The sequence below is a fragment of the Scyliorhinus torazame genome, chromosome 3 (assembly GCF_047496885.1).
Source record: "Scyliorhinus torazame isolate Kashiwa2021f chromosome 3, sScyTor2.1, whole genome shotgun sequence".
Classification (NCBI taxonomy): Eukaryota; Metazoa; Chordata; class Chondrichthyes; order Carcharhiniformes; family Scyliorhinidae; genus Scyliorhinus; species Scyliorhinus torazame.
In genome coordinates this window covers 353769618-353787087 of record NC_092709.1, presented here as the reverse complement: position 1 = coordinate 353787087, position 17470 = coordinate 353769618, and the positions used below count along the sequence as shown (strand labels likewise).

The 17470-nt window shown below is 58.2% G+C and overlaps 2 protein-coding genes across 3 annotated transcripts in view; both read right to left on the bottom strand.

Moving 5' to 3' along the window:
- LOC140409346 (serine protease HTRA2, mitochondrial-like) overlaps positions 1-17470 on the bottom strand; it is a 431863-nt gene that overhangs the window by 218137 nt on the left and 196256 nt on the right. The gene's annotated exons all lie outside the window — the stretch shown is intronic.
- Positions 1-17470, bottom strand: part of LOC140409344 (heat shock 70 kDa protein 12A-like) — an 83365-nt gene that overhangs the window by 34706 nt on the left and 31189 nt on the right. For both annotated transcript variants that reach the window (XM_072497760.1, XM_072497761.1), the window contains exons 4-6: positions 14311-14397; positions 11105-11209; positions 5425-5683 (exon numbers count right to left, since the gene is read on the bottom strand). In XM_072497760.1, the coding sequence (XP_072353861.1) occupies positions 5425-5683; positions 11105-11209; positions 14311-14397 (451 nt within the window). The remainder of the gene's footprint in view (positions 1-5424; positions 5684-11104; positions 11210-14310; positions 14398-17470) is intronic.

The following is a 17470-nucleotide window of genomic DNA, read 5'->3' as shown; positions in this document are numbered from 1 at the left end:
CGCGGTGAGCTGGAAAATGGGGCTGCCGGGTCGGAGAATCCCGCTGCCGGGGGGGACGCGGCAAGCGGGAAAATGGGACTGTCGGGTAAGAGAATCCCGCTGCCGGCGGGGACGCGACGAGCTGGAAAATGGGACTGTCGGGACGGAGAATCCCGCTGCCGGCGGGGACGCGGCGAGCTGGAAAATGGGGCTGTCGGGTCGGAGAATCCCGCTGCCGGCGGGGAGGCGGCGAGCTGGAAAATGGGGCTGCCGGGTCGGAGAATCTCGCTGCCGGGGGGGACGCGGCGAGCTGGAAAATGGGGCTGTCGGGTCGGAGAATCCAGCTGCCGGCGGGGAGCGGCGAGCTGGAAAATGGGACTGTCGGGAATGAGAATCCCGCTGCCGGCGGGGACGCGGCGAGCTGGAAAATGGGACTGTCGGGAATGAGAATCCCGCTGCCGGCGGGGTCGCGGCGAGCTGGAAAATGGGACTGTCGGGTCGGAGAATCCCGCTGTCAGCGGGGACGCGGCGAGCTGGAAAATGGGATTGTCGGGAATGAGAATCCCGCTGCCGGCGGGGACGCGGAGAGCTGGAAAATGGGACTGTCGGGAATGAGAATCCCGCTGCCGGCGGGGACGCGGCGAGCTGGAAAATGGGGCTGTCGGGTCGGAGAATCCCGCTGCCGGCCGGGATGCGGCGAGCTGGAGAATGGGGCTGTCGGGAATGAGAATCCCGCTGCCGGCGGGGACGCGGCGAGCTGGAAAATGGGGCTGTCGGGTCGGAGAATCCCGCTGCCGGCGGGGAGCTGGAAAATGGGGCTGTCGGGTCGGAGAATCCCGCTGCCGGCGGTGACGCGGCGAGCTGGAAAATGGGGCTGTCGGGAATGACAATCCCGCTGCCGGCGGGGACGCGGCGAGCTGGAAAATGGGGCTGTCGGGAATGAGAATCCCGCTGCCGGCGGGGACGCGGCGAGCTGGAAAATGGGGCTGTCGGGAATGAGAATACCGCTGTCGGCGGGGACGCGGCGAGCTGGAAAATGGGGCTGTCGGGAATGAGAATCCCGCTGCCGGCGGGGACGCGGCGAGATGGAAAATGGGGCTGTCGGGAATGAGAATCCCGCTGCCGGCGGGGACGCGGCGAAGTGGAAAATGTGGCTGTCGGGTCGGAGAATCCCGCTGCCGGCGGTGACGTGGCGAGCTGGAAAATGGGGCTGTCGGGTCGGAGAATCCCGCTGCCGGCGGTGACGTGGCGAGCTGGAAAATGGGGCTGTCGGGAATGAGAATCCCGCTGCCGGCGGGGACGTGGCGAGCTGGAAAATGGGGCTGTCGGGAATGAGAATCCCGCTGCCGGCGGGGACGCGGCGAGCTGGAAAATGGGGCTGTCGGGAATGAGAATCCCGCTGCCGGTGGGGACGTGGCGAGCTGGAAAATGGGGCTGTCGGGAATGAGAATCCCGCTGCCGGCGGGGACGCGGCGAGCTGGAAAATGGGGCTGTCGGGAATGAGAATCCCGCTGCCGGCGGGGACGCGCCGATCTGGAAAATGGGGCTGTCGGGTCGGAGAATCCCGCTGCCGGCGGGGACGCGGCGAGCTGGAAAATGGGGCTGTCGGGTCGGAGAATCCCGCTGCCGGCGGGGACGCGGCGAGCTGGAAAATGGGACTGTCGGGTCGGAGAATCCCGCTGTCAGCGGGGACGCGGCGAGCTGGAAAATGGGACTGTCGGGAATGAGAATCCCGCTGTCGGCGGGGACGCGGCGAGCTGGAAAATGGGACTGTCGGGAATGAGAATCCCGCTGCCGGCGGGGACGCGGCGAGCTGGAAAATGGGACTGTCGGGTCGGAGAATCCCGCTGTCAGCGGGGACGCGGCGAGCTGGAAAATGGGACTGTCGGGAATGAGAATCCCGCTGCCGGCGGGGACGCGGCGAGCTGGAAAATGGGGCTGTCGGGAATGAGAATCCCGCTGCCGGCGGGGACGCGGCGAGCTGGAAAATGGGGCTGTCGGGTCGGAGAATCCCGCTGCAGGCGGGGTCGCGGCGAGCTGGAAAATGGGGCTGTCGGGAATGAGAATCCCGCTGCCGGCGGGGTCGCGGCGAGCTGGAAAATGGGGCTGTCGGGAATGAGAATCCCGCTGCCGGCGGGGACGTGGCGAGCTGGAAAATGGGACTGTCGGGAATGAGAATCCCGCTGCCGGCGGGGATGCGGCGAGCTGGAGAATGGGGCTGTCGGGAATGAGAATCCCGCTGCCGGCGGGGACGCGGCGAGCTGGAAAATGGGGCTGTCGGGAATGAGAATCCCGCTGCCGGCGGGGACGCGGCGAGCTGGAAAATGGGACTGTCGGGAATGAGAATCCCGCTGCCGGCGGGGACGCGGCGAGCTGGAAAATGGGGCTGTCGGGAATGAGAATCCCGCTGCCGGCGGGGACGCGGCGAGCTGGAAAATGGGGCTGTCGGTTCGGAGAATCCCGCTGCCGGCGGGGATGCGCCGAGCTGGAAAATGGGGCTGTCGGGAATGAGAATCCCGCTGCCGGCGGGGACGCGGCGAGCTGGAAAATGGGGCTGTCGGGAATGAGAATCCCGCTGCCGGCGGGGACGCGGCGAGCTGGAAAATGGGACTGTCGGGTCGGAGAATCCCGCTGCCGGCGGGGATGCGGCGAGCTGGAAAATGGGGTTGTCGGGACGGAGAATCCCGCTGCCGGCGGGGACGCGGCGAGCTGGAAAATGGGGCTGTCGGGTCGGAGAATCCCGCTGCCGGCGGGGACGCGGCGAGCTGGAAAATGGGGCAGTCGGGAATTACAATCCCGCTGCCTGCGGGGACGCGGCGAGCTGGAAAATGGGGCTGTCGGGTCGGAGAATCCCGCTGCCGGCGGGGACGCGGCGAGCTGGAAAATGGGGCTGTCGGGTCAGAGAATCCAGCTGCCGGCGGGGACGCGGCGAGCTGGAAAATGGGGCTGTCGGGTCGGAGAATCCCGCTGCCGGCGGGGACGCGGCGAGCTGGAAAATGGGGCTGTCGGGTCGGAGAATCCCGCTGCCGGTGGGGACGCGGCGAGCTGGAGAATGGGGCTGTCGGGAATGAGAATCCCGCTGCCGGCGGGGACGCAGCGAGCTGGAAAATGGGACTGTCGGGAATGAGAATCCCGCTGTCGGCGGGGACGCTGCGAGCTGGAAAATGGGGCTGTCGGGAATGAGAATCCCGCTGCCGGCGGGGACGCGGCGAGCTGGAAAATGGGGCTGTCGGGTCGGAGAATCCCGCTGCCGGCGGGGACGCGGCGAGCTGGAAAATGGGACTGTCGGGTCGGAAAATCCCGCTGCCGGCGGGGACGCGGCGAGCTGGAAAATGGGGCTGTCGGGTCGGAGAATCCCGCTGCCGGCGGGGACGCGGCGAGCTGGAAAATGGGGCTGTCGGGAATGAGAATCCCGCAGCCGGTGGGGACGCGGCGAGCTGGAAAATGGGGCTGTCGGGTCGGAGAATCCCGCTGCAGGCGGGGTCGCGGCGAGCTGGAAAATGGGGCTGTCGGGAATGAGAATCCCGCTGCCGGCGGGGTCGCGGCGAGCTGGAAAATGGGGCTGTCGGGAATGAGAATCCCGCTGCCGGCGGGGACGTGGCGAGCTGGAAAATGGGACTGTCGGGAATGAGAATCCCGCTGCCGGCGGGGATGCGGCGAGCTGGAGAATGGGGCTGTCGGGAATGAGAATCCCGCTGCCGGCGGGGACGCGGCGAGCTGGAAAATGGGGCTGTCGGGAATGAGAATCCCGCTGCCGGCGGGGACGCGGCGAGCTGGAAAATGGGGCTGTCGGGAATGAGAATCCCGCTGCCGGCGGGGACGCGGCGAGCTGGAAAATGGGGCTGTCGGGTCGGAGAATCCCGCTGCCGGCGGGGACGCGGCGAGCTGGAAAATGGGACTGTCGCGTCGGAGAATCCCGCTGTCGGCGGGGACGCGGCGAGCTGGAAAATGGGACTGTCGGGAATGAGAATCCCGCTGCCGGCGGGGACGCGGCGAGCTGGAAAATGGGGCTGTCGGGAATGAGAATCCCGCTGCCGGCGGGGACGCGGCGAGCTGGAAAATGGGGCTGTCGGGTCGGAGAATCCCGCTGCCGGCGGGGATGCGCCGAGCTGGAAAATGGGGCTGTCGGGAATGAGAATCCCGCTGCCGGCGGGGACGCGGCGAGCTGGAAAATGGGGCTGTCGGGAATGAGAATCCCGCTGCCGGCGGGGACGCGGCGAGCTGGAAAATGGGACTGTCGGGTCGGAGAATCCCGCTGCCGGCGGGGATGCGGCGAGCTGGAAAATGGGGTTGTCGGGACGGAGAATCCCGCTGCCGGCGGGGACGCGGCGAGCTGGAAAATGGGGCTGTCGGGTCGGAGAATCCCGCTGCCGGCGGGGACGCGGCGAGCTGGAAAATGGGGCTGTCGGGAATTACAATCCCGCTGCCTGCGGGGACGCGGCGAGCTGGAAAATGGGGCTGTCGGGTCGGAGAATCCCGCTGCCGGCGGGGACGCGGCGAGCTGGAAAATGGGGCTGTCGGGTCAGAGAATCCAGCTGCCGGCGGGGACGCGGCGAGCTGGAAAATGGGGCTGTCGGGTCGGAGAATCCCGCTGCCGGCGGGGACGCGGCGAGCTGGAAAATGGGGCTGTCGGGTCGGAGAATCCCGCTGCCGGTGGGGACGCGGCGAGCTGGAGAATGGGGCTGTCGGGAATGAGAATCCCGCTGCCGGCGGGGACGCAGCGAGCTGGAAAATGGGACTGTCGGGAATGAGAATCCCGCTGTCGGCGGGGACGCTGCGAGCTGGAAAATGGGGCTGTCGGGAATGAGAATCCCGCTGCCGGCGGGGACGCGGCGAGCTGGAAAATGGGGCTGTCGGGTCGGAGAATCCCGCTGCCGGCGGGGACGCGGCGAGCTGGAAAATGGGACTGTCGGGTCGGAAAATCCCGCTGCCGGCGGGGACGCGGCGAGCTGGAAAATGGGGCTGTCGGGTCGGAGAATCCCGCTGCCGGCGGGGACGCGGCGAGCTGGAAAATGGGGCTGTCGGGAATGAGAATCCCGCTGCCGGTGGGGACGCGGCGAGCTGGAAAATGGGGCTGTCGGGTAGGAGAATCCCGCTGTCAGCGGAGACGTGGCGAGCTGGAAAATGGGACTGTCGGGACGGAGAATCCCGCTGTCGGCGGGGACGCGGCGAGCTGGAAAATGGGACTGCGGGACGGAGAATCCCGCTGCCGGCGGGGACGCGGCGAGCTGGAGAATGGGGCTGTCGGGAATGAGAATCCCGCTGTCGGCGGGGACGCGGCGAGCTGGAAAATGGGACTGTCGGGAATGAGAATCCCGCTGCCGGTGGGGACGCGGCGAGATGGAAAATGGGACTGTCGGGAATGAGAATCCTGCTGTCGGCGGGGACGCGGCGAGCTGGAGAATGGGGCTGTCGGGAATGAGAATCCCGCTGTTTGTTTGTTACCTGTTCTTTTTCAGTGCAGTCTCCACACTCTGGCCTTTACACTTCCTGTAGTAGTCGATGAAGGAGAACGGTAAGGAGATGTTCATTGGATTCACTCTCTTGGGGGAAGCCGTCCGTTTTCGTGCCTCAAAAGCTATCATCAGATCTACCCACGCTGCCGGTCGCTTCACCTTGAAACGCTCAATGTAATCAGTGCCAAAGATCTGGCATAGCATCTTCTCAAAGGCAAGGTCCACTCCAACAGCTCCATATGGTCCTCCTGCAGAAAGAGACATTATAGTTTGAGGAAGTTTGACACCGGGAGGGGAGTAAAGACTAAGGGCGCGAATCTAACGGAAAGGTTTATAAGTGTCATTAGTGGTGGGGTTTTCTGGGAGTTTCACCATAGCTCTTGTCGTCGAGTTCCCCACCGCTATCTAATCACACTCAGGGCGCGGTTTAACCAAATGGGAACTACGTTGTATAGCGAGCCCGTTTAACCCCACCGCCATGCAAATAACGCCAGCGTGGCTACTTGGCCATGCTAGGCTGGCACCAGATGGCACTGCCAGGGTGCCAGGCTGGAGGTGCCAGCAGTGCCTCCTCAGGGGCCTGCCTCGGGAGGGGCTTCCAATCCCCTAGGAGACCCCCACCAGTGCTGTCCATCCCTGTTTGTGGAGACCAATGCTGAACAGAGCTCGCCCGAGGTCTCCGGGGCGAAGGGGGTAGATCCCGTCGCCTTGGTTCCCTCAGGGAACGGCATATTGAAATGAGGCGAGCTGTCTGGCTCTAATATGCTGATTTGCCAAAAAGTGACCCTGCCCACAATGGGCAGGATTCACAACAACTCGCTGGGTCGGGTGAGATCTGGCGAGGCGTGGTGTGCTGGATAGATCCCAGGAGTAGGATCTCCCATCATTCACCAGCCGCATTGTACCACGCGCCCTGCATTTTGGGCGGTAGGTCGTGCCCGTCATCACTTTTTTGGGCCTGGAGAGTTTCTCCCTGGTCAAGGCGGAGTTAATCCGCGGGCCATACCCGCTCCTCCGAGGTCGGGCCACCGTTTGGAAAGGGTGCCCCGATCTCTTGGAAAATGGGACTGCGGGACGGAAAGCCCGATCATCATGGGCAATGTCACCCACCCCTCCCCCCACGCAAATGGGCATTACCCAACAACCCCCCAAGCGATGACTATGGATTCGCGGAGGGACTCCCCTTTGCAGGTCTCGGGTCACCTCCCCACTTTCTAGGACCCCCACTCTTCACCTACACCAACCTTCGGAGGACCCTTCATACCCGCTCCGCACCTCCCCGCGCTTTATACCCTCCTTTCATGGGCCCTGACCCTTGACCGTGCCACCCGGGCACCGCTCTCGCTGGCTTTGCAGTACCAGCCGGGATTCATGGCAGCTCCTGTCCCTGACCACCCAGGGGTCTCTGATGGCCCGGGAGGTCCCCGGCTGCCGTCCTGCCTGGTCCACGTTTGCGTGGACCGGTATTGAACGGCGCCCGGCTGTGGACTCCCTGGGGAGGCCGGTAGATGCCGGGATTCTGATAGATCCCAGGTCAGCACACCCGTGGGTTTTAAACCTACTTAAGCGTGCGAGGGACGGGAACCAGATTGTGACGGCTCGTGAGACCTGGGTAGATCTCGTGAGGCATACTAGCTGCCGGGCAGCCCACGGGAGGCTTCTCTCAGTGTCCATTGGCCATGTCGCGCTCCCGTTCGGGGCTGGTAGATCGCACCCATGATGTCAGCTGTGGATCGCTTACTCCCCGTGGAATCAGAATGTCACAAGTTCATAGAATCATAGAATTTACGGTGCAGAAGGAGGCAATTCGGCCCATCGAGTCTGCACCGGCCCTTGGAAAGAGCACCCTACATCAGCCTACACATCCACCCTAACTCTGCAACCCAGTAAACCCACCTAACCTTTTTTGGACACTTAAGGGCAATTTATCATGGCCAGTCCACCTAACCCGCTCATCTTTGGACAATGGGAGGAAACCGGAGCACCCGGCGGAGGAAACTCACGCAAACACGGGGAGAACGTGCAGACCCCGCACAGTCACCCCTGGCCGGACTTGAACCCAGGACCCTGGAGCTGTGAAGCAGCAGTGCTAACCACTGTGCTACCGTGCCGCCCGGGTTGTGAGTAGAGCATACAGGATGGTTTTCTACACCATAAGACATAGGAGCAGAATTAGGCCCCTCGGCCCATCGAGTCTGCTCCGCCATTCAATTATGGCTGATATTTTTCTAATCCCCATTCTCCTGCCTTCGCCCCATAACCCCTGATCCCCTTATTGATCAAGAACCTATCTATCTCTGTCTTAAAGACACTCAGTGATTTGGCCTCCACAGCCTTCTGCGGATTCACCACCCTCTGGCTGAAGAAATTCCTCCTCATCTCAGTTTTAAAGGATCGTCCCTTCAGTCTGAGATTGTGTCCTCTGCTTCTAGTTTTTCCTACAAGTGGAAACATCCTCTCCACGTCCACTCTATCCAGGCCTCGCAGTATCCTGTAAGTTTCAATAAGATCCCCCCTCATCCTTCTAAACTCTAACGAGTACAGACCCAGAGTCCTCAACCGTTCCTCATACGACAAGCTCTTCATTCCAACTGGAGAACACTTCATGCTAAACTGGGCATTGTGCAATGAGAAAGGAATAATTGGTAATCTAGTGTACTGGGCCATTTGCCCCTGATTTCCATGGGCTCCCATTGTCTTTCAACAAGGTTCCTGCATGCCTATAGGAGGGGAGGCCAGTGGGATCTGACTGATTAAATCGCTCTTGCGAAGAGTTAGTTTGTGATTTCTTCGCTGTGATTCCGAGTTCAGGATTTCAGTGCCTCTGTCAGTTTATGAAACGGTCACCAGGTGGTGCCAGAGCTCCCTGCTCCTACCGCCCGACAGGAAGGAAGGCCCGGCCTAGTTTCCTGTCGGGGCCTGTGCCAGATCCCTGCAGCCTTGCAGCAAGATTAAGACAAAAAGAAAACACACCCGACAAGTATTTTTGTCGGTGTTTTTAAAGCCAATTCTCTCTCTGGTGCAAATGTCTTTCACATCCTCTCAGGAAGGGGCAGGGCATGCGGTACTGGCTGAGCAGTGCAGAGGTCAAGAGTTCAAATCCCACAATGGCAATTCGCTGCTTCATCCAGCACAAAGGGAGGCCCCTTGGCCCGTTGCACCTCTGCTGACCCAGAGATACCGCGCCCCTGGTTCTCTGGCCAGTCGTGTGCAAATTCAGTGAAGTGATTTGAGGACCAGCACCAGAATACATACTTTATTGTCGTGAAAACTCACCAATGTCCTTCAGATACATCCCTGCCTGGCCTGGCCTCTGGGTGTGTGGTAAACCGCTGTTGCACCTGTATTAGGTGATGTAAGGTAGGACCTGTACTACAGGTTCGCCAGTAGGCCTGCTGGCTCCGCCCAGTAGGCGGAGTATAAATATGCGTGTCCTCCATGCTGCAGCCATTTCGCCAGCTGCTGTGGGAGGCCACACATCTTAGAGCAATAAAGCCTCAGTTGTATCCAACTCTAGACTTTGTTCAATTGATCGTGCCTCAGGGTGTCTGCAGACACTTTCTGATCTGCCTTAACAAGGCACAGAGTTGCTGTAATATTTTTACAAGGGCCCAGTACATGCTCTGGGCAAGTAAAAATAGGCAGGAAATATGCTGTCCATAGAATCATAGAATCCCTACAGCGCAGAAGGAGGTCATTCGGCCCACCGAGTCTGCACCGACCCCCGTCCACTCCTGTAACCTAACCTGCACATCTCTGGACACTAAGGGACAAGTCAGCATGGCCAGCCACCCTAACCTGCGCACCTCTGGACTGTGGGAGGAAACCGGAGCACCCGGAGGAAACCCACGCAGACACGGGGAGGACGTGCAGACTCCGCACAGACAGTGACCCAAGCCGGGAATCGAACCCGGGTGCTGTGAGGCAGCAGTGCTAACCACTGTGCTGCCGTGCCATCCGATGTTGTCCACATTGTACAGGAGGAGTTACAGCCCCTTGGGATTTTCCATTGAGATAGGGGGCAAGATTCTCCGACGGATATTCGGCGGGGGCGGGAATCGCACCGCGCCGGTTGGCGGACCCCCCCCCCCCCCCCCCCCCCCGGCGATTCTCCGGCCCGGATGGGCCGAAGTCCCGCTGCTGGAATGCCTGTCCCGCCAGCGTGGATTAAACCACCTCTCTTACCGCCGGGACAATGCGGCGCGGGTGGGCTCCGGGGTCCTGGGGGGGGGGGCGCGGGGCGATCTGGCCCCGGGGGTGTGCCCCCCACGATGGCCTGGCCCGCGATCGGGGCCCACCGATCCGCGGGCGGGCCTGTGCCGTGGGGGCACTCTTTTCCTTCCGCCTTCGCCACGGTCTCCACCATGGCGGAGGCGGAAGAGACCCCCTCCACTGCGCATGCGCGGGGATGCCGTGAACGTCCGCTGACGCTCCCGCGCATGCGCCGCCCGGCAATGTCATTCCGCGCCAGCTGGCGGGGCACCAAAGGCCTTTCCCGCCAGCTGGCGGGGCAGAAATCAGTCCGCCGCGGGCCTAGCCCCTCAAGGTTAGGGCTCGGCCGCTTAAGGGGCGGAGGATTTCGCACCTTTGGGGCGGCGCGTGCCGGACTGATTTGCGCCGTCTTTGGCGCCGGTCGGCGGACATCGTGCCGATTACGGAGAATTCCGCCCAGGATGTCGACGAAACTTCAGCATCGTATTTTTGAAGAAGTAGTCCACTAAGGGCAGCACGGTAGCATTGTGGGCAGCACAATTGCTTCACAGCTCCAGGGTCCCAGGCTCGATTCTGGCTTGGGTCACTCTCTGTGCGGAGTCTGCACATCCTCCCCGTGTGTGCGTGGGTTTCCTCCGGGTGCTCCGGTTTCCTCCCACAGTCCAAAGATGTGCAGGTTAGGTGGATTGGCCATGATAAATTGCCCTTAGTGTCCAAAATTGCCCTTAGTGTTGGGTGGGGTTACTGGGTTATGGGGATAGGGTGGAGGGGTTGACCTTGGGTAGGGTGCTCTTTCCAAGAGCCGGTGCAGACTCGATGGGCCGAATGGCCTCCTTCTGCACTGTAAATTCTATGATGATAATCTATGATCCAATGAACAGGTTAAATGCCCGTCCAAGAATCCTCCAAATTGTACCAGGCTTGGTTGCCCACTTGGTAGGCTCTCCTCTCGGAGTCAGAAAGTCATAACTTTGAGTTCCACTCCGGAGACCTGAGTCTATAATCCAGGCTGACGCTTGCAGTGTAGTACTGAGGGAGCTGCCCTACCTCCCCAGTCACATGGATGTACAAGATCCCATTGGAAGAGCTGAGGAATTGTCCCAAACCAAACATCGCTGAAACTGATTGTCTGCTTATGACTGTGTTGCTGTTTTGGGGATCTTGCTCTGTGGAATTTTCCTGCCATGTTATCCAGCCTCTCTCTCTGTAGCCCGCTCCCCTTCTCTAACATATTACTGCAGTGACTACACCAAGTACTTCATTGACTGTGAGCAGGGCATTCTTGAATTGCGAAAGGCGCTACCGAAATGCAACTACTTTCCTCCCAGCTGTTATTTCAGCATCAAAATCATTTCTACCTAAAAAGGTGAATACGCCAGGCAGTATGGAGCTACCCAATAGCTGCTGTCAGGGTCGCTCGGTTCACCTAGTCACCAGGCTGGTTTCAGAGCCGTCACCTGATGCTTTGTAGAGTTCCTTCAGGGTCCCCTGAGGCTGCTCGATCTGATGGACCGTGAGATCCACCGTGCCCCCACCACAGTCAGCCACAATGTAACGGTCGCCTGGAAAAAGAGGCAGAGAGTCAGGGCAAAAGTCATGTGCATCAGTTAATAATCAAACAGAGAGGGGCTAGAGAGAGAAGGAAAGAGAATGAGGCACAGGAAGAGATGGAAAGAGGGAGAACAGGATGAGAGAGAGGTGGAGAAAAAGAGAGAGAACAGGGTATAGGATGTCCCCCCTCAGCTGATGAATCGGTTCTCCTCCATGTTGAACACCACTTGGAGGAAGCACTGAGGGTGGCAAGGGCACAGAATATACTCTGGGTGAGGACTTCACTGTCCATCCCCAAGACTGGCTCGGTAATACCACCACAGACCCAGCTGGCCGGGTCCTAAAGGACAGAGCTGCCAGACTGGGACTGCAGCAGGTGGTGAGGAACCAACAAGAGGGAAAAACATACTTGACCTCATCCTCACCAATTGTGTTCAACCCCAATCTGTAACCTCCTGGCCCAGCATATCCCCCACTCCACCATTACCACCCAGCCAGGGGATCAGCCCTGGTTCAATGAAGAGTGCAGGAGAGCGTGCCAGGAGCAACACCAGGCAGACCGAACAATGAGGTGTCGCCCTGGTGAAACTACAACACAGGACCACTCGTGTTCCAAACAGGATAAGCAGCAAGTACCAGACAGAGCTAAGGGATTCCACAACAAACACATCAGATCTAAGCTCTGCCGTCCTGCCACATCCAGGTGTGAATGGTGGTGGACAATTAAACAACTCACTAGAGGAGGAGGCTCCACAAATATCCCCATCCTCAATGATGGAGGAGCCCAGCACATCTGTGCAAAAGACAAGGCTGAGGCATTCGCAACAATCTTCAGCCAGAAATGCCGAGTGGATGATCCGTCTCGGTCTCCAGAGGTCCCAGCATCACAGATGTCCGTCTTCAGCCAATACGATTCACTCCACGTGATATCAAGAACCAGCTGAAGACACTGGACACTGCAAAGGCTATGGGCCCTGACAATATCCCGGCAATAGTACTGAAGACTTGTGCTCCAGAACTTGCCGCACCCCCAGCCAAGCTGTTCCAGTACAGCTACAACACTGGCACCTACCCGGCAATGTGGAAATTTGCCCAGGTGTGTCCTGTACACAAGAAACAGGACAAATCCAACCCAGCCAATTACCGTCCTATCAGTCTGCTCTCCATCATCAGCAAAGTGATGGAAGGAGTCATCAACACTGTGAACAAGCGGCACTTACTCAGCAATACCCTGCTCACGGACGCTCAGTTTGGGTTCCGCCAGGGTCACTCAGCTCCTGACCTCATTCCAGCCTTGGTTCGAACATGGACAAAAGAGCTGAATGCCAGAGGTGAGGGGAGAGTGACTGCCCTCGACATCAAGGCAGCATTTGACCGAGTGCGGCATCGAGGAGCCCTCGCTAAACTGGAGTCAATGGGAATCAGGGGGGAAACTCTCCGCTGGTTGGAGTCATACCCGGCACAAAGGAAGATGGTTGTGGTGGTTGGAGGTCAATCATCTCAGCTCCAGGACATCACTGCAGGAGTTCCTCAGGGTCGTGTCCTGGACCCAACCATCTTCAGCTGCTTCCCCAGTGACCTTCCTTCCACCATAAGGTCAGAAGTGGGGATGTTTGCGGATGACTGCACAATGTGTTCAGCACCATTCGCGACTCCGCAGATAATGAAGCAGTCCGTGTCCAAATGCAGCAAGACCTGGACAATATCCAGGCTCGGGCTGACAAGGGGCAAGTTACATTCGTGCCACACAAGTGCCAGGCAATGACCATCTCCTACAAGGGAGGATCTAACCATCGCCCCTTGACATTCAATGGCATTACCATCGCTGAATCCCCCACAATCACCATCCTGGGGGTTACTATTGATCAGTAATTGAATTGGACTAGCCATATGTTTTTTAATTAACTTACGTGATGTGGGCCTCGCTGGTCAGGCCGGCATTTATTGCCCATCCCTAGTTGCCCTTCAGAAGGTGGTGGTGAGCTGCCTTCTTGAACCGCTGCAGTCCCTGTGGTGTAGGTACACCCACTGTGCTGTTAGGGAGGGAGTTCCAGGATTTTGACCCAGCGGCAGTGAAGGAACGGCGATATATTTCCAAGTCAGGGTGGTGAGTGACTTGGAGGGGAACCTCCAGGTGGTGGGGTTCCCAGGTATCTGCTGCTCTTGCCCTTCCAGATGGTAGTGGTCGTGGGTACCAGAGCAGGTCAGAGGCTAGGAAATGTACAGCGAGTAACTCACCTCCTGACACCCCAAAACCTGTCCACCATCTACAAGGAGTGTAACGGAATACTCTCCACTTGACTGGATGAGTGCAGCTCCAGCAACACTCAGGGTGTTTGGCACCATCCAGGACAAAGCAGCCCGCCTGATTGCTCCCCATTGCACAAACGTTCAAACCCTCCACTACCGATGAACAGTGGCAGCCGTGTGAACCATCTACAAGATGCACTGCAGCAACTCACCAAGGTTCCTTTAGACAGCACCTTCCAAACCCACGATCTCTACCATCTAGAAGGACAAGAGCAGCAGATACCTGGGAACCCCACCACCTGGAGGTTCCCCTCCGAGTCACTCACCACCCTGACTTGGAAATATATCGCCGTTCCTTCACTGTCGCTGGGGCAAGATCCTGGAACTCCCTAACAGCACAGTGGGTGTACCTACACCAGATAAACGGTAATGGCTCAAGAAGACAAGCAACAGCACCTTCTGAAGGGCAACGTGGGATGGGCAATAAATGCATTAATGCTGGTGCAGCCAGCGATGCTCACACCATGCAACTGAATAAAGAAAAGAGAGAATGGGATACAGAGAGAGAGAGAGAGAGAGGAGAATAGCGAGGAAACAGCTCTTTAACCTGTTACCCCTCCAACGGGTATCAGCCTAGCATTGAGTGTCTCATTAACAGCCCCATAGCCCCCCTCTCTCACTCTGTGTGGGGCGAAGGGCCCCTCATTCAGCAGGCAGCAAGGGTCAAACACTGGGTTAGCCAATCAGCAAACCCTATTGGTGAGGACCCTGCAGTGATGCTCAGTGTGAGTGTCAGGGAGAGGGGTCGTTCGCAGGGTTCATCCTGGAGGCGAGGAGAAAAGCGAGGGTCGTTGGTCAGTACCTGTCTTCATCTCCGCCCACAGATCACCAACTCCACTCTCCATCAGGAACGTTCGACTCACTCTCGATCGTCGGAGCTGTTCCCGAGCTGCAAAAGCCAGAGAACCAGTCAAAACATTCCCAGAGAGACTGAAACACCGGGAATCGGGACAGGCAGCATCTCAGAAACAGAACGGTAAATACCTCCCTCTACACTACCCCCATCAAACACTCTCAGGTACAGCACGGGGTTAGATACAGAGTAAAGCTCCCTCCACACTCTCCCCATCAAACACTCCCAGGACAGGTACAGCACAGGGTTAGATACAGAGTAAAGCTCCCTCTACACTGTCCCCATTAAACACTCCCAGGACAGGTACAGCACAGGGTTAGATACAGAGTAAAGCTCGCTCTACACTGTCCCCATCAAACACTCCCAGGACAGGTACAGCACGGGGTTAGATACAGAGTAAAGCTCCCTCTACACTGTCCCCATCAAACACTCCCAGGACAGGTACAGCACGGGGTTAGATACAGAGTAAAGCTCCCTCTACACTGTCCCCATCAAACACTCCCAGGACAGGTACAGCACGGGGTAATATACAGAGTAAAGCTCCCTCTACACTGTCCCCATCAAACACTCCCAGGACAGGTACAGCACGGGGTTAGATACAGAGTAAAGCTCCCTCTACACTGTCCCCATCAAACACTCCCAGGACAGGTACAGCACGGGGTTAGACACAGAGTAAAGCTCCCTCTACACTCTCCCCATCAAACACTCCCTGGACAGGTACAGCACGGGGTTAGATACAGAGTAAAGCTCCCTCTACACTCTCCCCATCAAACACTCCCAGGACAGGTACAGCACGGGATTAGATACAGAGTAAAGCTCCCTCTACACTGTCCCCATCAAACACTCCCAGGACAGGTACAGCACGGGGTTAGATACAGAGTAAAGCTCCCTCTACACTCTCCCCATCAAACACTCCCAGGACAGGTACAGCACGGGGTTAGATACAGAGTAAAGCTCCCTCTACACTCTCCCCATCAAACACTCCCAGGACAGGTACAGCACGGGGTTAGATACAGAGTAAAGCTCCCTCTACACTGTCCCCATCAAACACTCCCAGGACAGGTACAGCACAGGGTTAGATACAGAGTAAAGCTCCCTCCACACTCTCCCCATCAAACACTCCCAGGACAGGTACAGCACGGGGTTAGATACAGAGTAAAGCTCCCTCTACACTCTCCCCATCAAACACTCCCAGGACAGGTACAGCACGGCGTTAGATACAGAGTAAAGCTCCCTCCACACTCTCCCCATCAAACACTCCCAGGACAGGTACAGCACGGGGTTAGATACAGAGTAAAGCTCCCTCTACACTGTCCCCATCAAACACTCCCAGGACAGGTACAGCACAGGGTTAGATACAGAGTAAAGCTCGCTCTACACTGTCCCCATCAAACACTCCCAGGACAGGTACAGCACGGGGTTAGATACAGAGTAAAGCTCCCTCTACACTGTCCCCATCAAACACTCCCAGGACAGGTACAGCACGGGGTTAGATACAGAGTAAAGCTCCCTCTACACTGTCCCCATCAAACACTCCCAGGACAGGTACAGCACGGGGTTAGATACAGAGTAAAGCTCCCTCTACACTGTCCCCATCAAACACTCCCAGGACAGGTACAGCACGGGGTTAGACACAGAGTAAAGCTCCCTCTACACTCTCCCCATCAAACACTCCCTGGACAGGTACAGCACGGGGTTAGATACAGAGTAAAGCTCCCTCTACACTCTCCCCATCAAACACTCCCAGGACAGGTACAGCACGGGGTTAGATACAGAGTAAAGCTCCCTCTACACTGTCCCCATCAAACACTCCCAGGACAGGTACAGCACGGGGTTAGATACAGAGTAAAGCTCCCTCTACACTCTCCCCATCAAACACTCCCAGGACAGGTACAGCACGGGGTTAGATACAGAGTAAAGCTCCCTCTACACTCTCCCCATCAAACACTCCCAGGACAGGTACAGCACGGGGTTAGATACAGAGTAAAGCTCCCTCTACACTGTCCCCATCAAACACTCCCAGGACAGGTACAGCACAGGGTTAGATACAGAGTAAAGCTCCCTCCACACTCTCCCCATCAAACACTCCCAGGACAGGTACAGCACGGGGTTAGATACAGAGTAAAGCTCCCTCTACACTCTCCCCATCAAACACTCCCAGGACAGGTACAGCACGGCGTTAGATACAGAGTAAAGCTCCCTCCACACTCTCCCCATCAAACACTCCCAGGACAGGTACAGCACGGGGTTAGATACAGAGTAAAGCTCCCTCTACACTGTCCCCATCAAACACTCCCAGGACAGGTACAGCACAGGGTTAGATACAGAGTAAAGCTCCCTCCACACTCTCCCCATCAAACACTCCCAGGACAGGTACAGCGCGGGGTTAGATACAGAGTAAAGCTCCCTCCACACTCTCCCCACCAAACACTCCCAGGAGAGGTACAGCACGTGGTTAGATACAGGGTAAAGCTCCCTCTACACTGTCCCCATCAAACACTCCCAGGACAGGTACAGCACGGGGTTAGATACAGAGTAAAGTTCCCTCCACACTCTCCCCATCAAACACTCCCAGGAGAGGTACAGCACGTGGTTAGATACAGGGTAAAGCTCCCCCTACACTGTCCCCATCAAACACTCCCAGGACAGGTACAACACAGGGTTAGATACAGAGTAAAGCTCCCTCCACACTCTCCCCATCAAACACTCCCAGGACAGGTACAGCACGGGGTTAGATACAGAGTAAAGCTCCCTCCACACTCTCCCCATCAAACACTCCCAGGACAGGAACAGTCCGGGGTTCGATGCCTACACAGTCCTGTTGCGGTGATGGTGATGGAGACTGCCGCAGGTGATAGAGTTGGGAGGCATTTAGGGATATGGGTTGATGAATTGATGGTCTATTGTATGGTCATTGGCAGCTCATTGAGGGCACAGTGATAGTGAAGAGCACGTTGTCTTTATGGAAGAGTGTGAGGTGTTTATTCCAGAGGAAATAGTGTGGCGTCTTCTCCAGTTCTGTGGTTGTTTTGGGCGACGATGTGTGTTGACGTGATGTGCTGGGGGAACAGGCTGCGTGGGAGAAATATTTCAACAGCCCACCTCCTCG